This window comes from Micropterus dolomieu, linkage group LG17 (genome assembly GCF_021292245.1).
Source record: "Micropterus dolomieu isolate WLL.071019.BEF.003 ecotype Adirondacks linkage group LG17, ASM2129224v1, whole genome shotgun sequence".
NCBI classification, from domain to species: Eukaryota; Metazoa; Chordata; class Actinopteri; order Centrarchiformes; family Centrarchidae; genus Micropterus; species Micropterus dolomieu.
Genome location: NC_060166.1, coordinates 9,528,793 through 9,533,012, shown reverse-complemented (window position 1 = coordinate 9,533,012; position 4,220 = coordinate 9,528,793). Strand labels below are relative to the sequence as shown.

Genomic DNA, 4,220 nt, shown 5'->3' with positions numbered 1-4,220 from the left:
CGGCTGCTTGGCAGTCACTTCAGCCCCGTCATCTTTGTCCTCCTCCTCTGTCGGACCATGGTCTGTATATTAAAAATAAATAAATAAAGAGTAGAAAACATAAAAAAAAAAAAAAAAAAAAAAAAAAAAAAAAAAAAAAAAAAAAAAAAAAAAACAAACAAAAAAAAAATGACTAATGTGGGTACACTTATTTTACATTCTATAGGACAAAACCTGCTCCCTAGCTCCAGTGTATACAAATGGAAGTTCAACAGCACATATGAAAGTAACTAAATCACTCTGATGAGTTTCTCACTCTCTCCAGGTTTGGTCTCAGCCCCTAGGCCACCCAGGACCCTGTAGGCATCAGCATGAACAGCATCCACCCTCACAGCATAGATCTTCGTACTGGCATCCAAAGTACCAGCTGCCACCTTCAGGAGGGGACACATACAGTATGTACACACAAGGAATAGATGCATCACACACTGCTTGTGAAATAAATGAAAAATATGACTAGTTTATAGTACGTGGCACAGTTACTACGAATAACACTGCTATTATTGCTACTATTGTTTTACATTTCACAACAATCCTGCCAGACTTCTGTAACAGCGTGTCTGCAGCTTTCATTAGGTTAACTTAGTATGCGGCATAATAAGCGGATCGATTTCTCATCAGATAAAACACCATGCCGCATTATTTATCAAGACTGTTAAAATTAATTTAAGACCGGAATGCGCCACTTCACTGGATTCAAGGTATTCAAAAAGGACAATGTAAAACTTTTAAGATCCCAAGGCCCTGCATTAAAGCAGGCTATTTATTTGGATCACTGTTTCTTCAAAGTAAATCAGTTCGATTGTTATCACCTATCTGATTTCTGAAAAAGATTCCAAGATATATCTGTCACACTTTTTTGAAGAATGACTGCTATGGGTTTCTAGGTTTTTCTTGACCACAAGGGATAGATCTACAACAGATAAAGTATGATACATCTGATTCAACATTATCAAAAGTTCAAAGACTTGTGAGGAACCAAAGGAGTTATTAAGGCTCATACAGGAGATTAAAAAAAACCTCAAACCTTGAAGTTTGTGAGCTCAGAATCCTTCTGTTTGAGAATATCAGCCATGTAATCAATTAGGTGCAGACCAAAAGCATTTTTAGTTGTGATTTTCTGCCAAAAAGAAAAAGGAAATGGATTAGTCTTATAGATTTTTCCTTTTAGCACTTACCACTCTACTTTAAAAGGAAACAGAGGGACACCTTAAACACATGGAAAATGTAAAAGACAAAAAAGAGTAAAAACATCAAAGTGCCTGTGTAATTATTACACACCGTTTGAAATAGTGAATGTTTCTCTGTGGTCCAGACACTTGCATGCACACAGTGCACATATACTTACATTCTCAGTGGAGAGTTTAATGCAGGTGGAGTAATGCTCTGAGATCTGTGCATTTGACAACTTGGGCACAGCAGCAGGAGTCCCCGCCGCACTGCATTGAAAAATTTGATTATCTTAAAGATCTCAAAATACATATTAGCAAGCCAAACAAAAATTGTCTGTTAAAGCCATAATTTAAAATTAAAGCTCAATCTTATACTACAAGCTCTCCAGACTATCATGCTCAAAACACAGTCAAAAGCATGCATTGCAAAACAGCTTACCTATGAGATGCAGAGTCATTGAAGGAGGAGTCATTGGCAGTTTGAAGGTCAATGACTCTTGACCTTCTGCGCTGACGTCGTTCCTGCTCGTCATCGTTGCCAGGGAAGGCTGTCAGCAGCGGGGTGCTGCAGGCTGCAGGGGACATACCCTTGTTCATCAAGGAGGACGACGTCCATCCTGGACGTACCCGGGAGACGGGTGTGGAAGCTGCACTCATCTTTAGGTGGAGACAGAGAAACATGCAATCACAGAGGCTACATTTTGACACAGATCAAAGTTGTCAAATAAAACAGCTGGGATCAAGTTAAAAATGTTACTTATGCTTTATTATTATGTTTCAAAGTATAACAACAAACCCCTGACATGATAATATTCAATTTAAAATACTTCATTGGCCATAACTCTTGATATATGGCAACTGCAGTTAAAGTGTGATTTGAGTATGGAGAAAAAGGGGAGAAAGGGGAATATACAGTATTTTGATTGTGTGTATAACATGGCATTTGTAGTATGAGCGACTATCAGTCTTGGAAAAGTGTAAAAAACTGCACATTTTGTTTGAAGGCTTCACTCGTCAGTGAGCTGACATACAGTAGTTGGCCACATGTAAACATAAGGATTCAAGTGGTAAATGCAAGAGAGTCTCCTAAGAACAAGGACTTCCCTTGACAACAAAAGAAATACCAGCGAATCAAGTCAGCATTAAAGTTTCCTAAGCCCTTTAACGTTAAGTTAAACGAAATGTACTAACATTCCACAGCCAATTTACATGTTAACTTTACCATCGTTGCGGAAAAATTTGTTATGTTTCAGTCTTCCCTCTCATTAAAAAAATCTTCTTAACAAATACTTATTTTTCTCTAAGCCACCATCCTTTCTCAAATAGATTTTTGTTTTAGAGTGCTGCTTTGATGTTTCTAGCTAACATTATGTAACGTTACATTCTGTCTTTTCTGCTATAACGACACTCGCATATAACTTTAATTGAACAAAAAGTTATTCAAGTTAACCCTAATAGCAAAACGTTATGTTAACACGGCTTATATGCCAAGCATACGTGTCTGTCTAATCTAAAATGTTCAAACCGAACACGACAAACGATGCCCCAGCTCAACGAGCTCATAGCTCACGCTAACTTTGCATGCAACTTAGCAAAACAACGCTAACTTCGGCTAACGTGAGCATTAGCTAATATGAACGTGTTCCTAATATTAATTACCTAACTGACACACACAAGCTTTACCACAAGACTTTCTTGTTCCTCTCAACTTACCTCGAAATGTTTAAAATCCGATGTGGCTTTATTGCGACGCGTAATGATTTATAAAATGGCATACAAAAGGCAACAAGCTGTAGCTTTTCTTCCCGTTCAACGTTTGAATTTTTGCGCCGAACGGTTTACGTAACGCCACCAAACGTCATGGCGTTTAACCACGCCCACTCCAAAGAGTTCCGGAATGATTCATGAGCTTTTTATATTCAGTCTATGTTCATGAGCCAGAAAAAAAGAGTTTCACGTCCGGGTGGACATGACTGGGGGGCGGAGAGGGGGTCCATGCAGTTAGTATACCAGACAATTGAAAGAGCTGCAATTGATTACGGTTGTTTTGTTTATGGCTCTGCTGTCCAGTCAGTGCTAAGAAAGTTAGACTTTCAGCAGGCTGAGGCACTGCTGTATTGTGGAGCTTTCAAGACATCCCGAATTCCTGGTCTGCTCATTAAAATGGGTGAAACGCCCTTATGTTTAAGGCGTATTAAGTTGGGACTTCACTGCAGTATTGGGTAAAATTAAGAGGATCTAACTGATTGGGTCACTCCCAGCTAAGATGCCTTCTGCAAGGGTCACTGGATTCTTGCAGAAAGATAAGAAACAAACCATTTTTGACTGTATAAATCAGGGGAGCAGGAAATTCAGACTGGAGCAAGATATCCCAGCAAATAACACAATTTGGCAACCTTTTCCTTATTGGTTAATGCAAGACCTGGACATTGATTTTACTTACAAGAAAAAAATAAATGAGTGAATGCCTTAAAATTGAAATAATATCTGAATAGGGTAATGGGATCATATTTGAACATTTTTACAGATGGTGCTAGGGAACCAGAGAGTGGGAGAGCAGGTTCTGGGTGTATGTAGCTCAGCTGGACCGGAGAATTACAAAAGGAAGTTTTGTCTGTACAACAGAACTACTGGCGATTCTTTAGCCCTGTGGTGAATTGAGGATGTGAGAATAAGAGTGAGTTATTTGCTCTGATTCTGCAGCTGCTCTGTTTACCATATGAGGAAGTAAAGCAAAAGCCCGTTCTGATATCATTAATGAAGTTCTAGCTGTCTTATTTAGAATTTCAGAGATTGGTTGCGATGTCAAGTTCTGCTGGGTTCCTGGTCATGCTGGAGTTGAGGGAAATGAAATAGCAGACCCAAAGAAGGAAGAGAAAGATATAAATATATCACTGGGAAGAGAAGAACTTAAAGACAAAATTTAACAGGGTACTGAAAGGAAATGGTAAAGATTATGGGAAAACGAGACCAAAGGGAGATACTATTATACTTTGCAGAGATTTAGAA

The 4,220-nt window shown here is 38.7% G+C and overlaps 1 protein-coding gene across 1 annotated transcript in view; it reads right to left on the bottom strand.

Annotated features, from left to right (window-relative positions):
- The window catches only part of ncaph (non-SMC condensin I complex, subunit H), a 13,343-nt gene extending 10,260 nt beyond the window's left edge, over nucleotides 1-3,083 (bottom strand). Inside the window, exons 1-5 of the mRNA XM_046074710.1 lie at nucleotides 2,925-3,083; nucleotides 1,651-1,868; nucleotides 1,388-1,478; nucleotides 1,067-1,159; nucleotides 296-413 (exon numbers count right to left, since the gene is read on the bottom strand). Of these exons, the coding sequence (XP_045930666.1) occupies nucleotides 296-413; nucleotides 1,067-1,159; nucleotides 1,388-1,478; nucleotides 1,651-1,868 (520 nt within the window). The 5' untranslated portion in view covers nucleotides 2,925-3,083. The remainder of the gene's footprint in view (nucleotides 1-295; nucleotides 414-1,066; nucleotides 1,160-1,387; nucleotides 1,479-1,650; nucleotides 1,869-2,924) is intronic.
- Nucleotides 3,084-4,220: the final 1,137 nt, after the last annotated feature.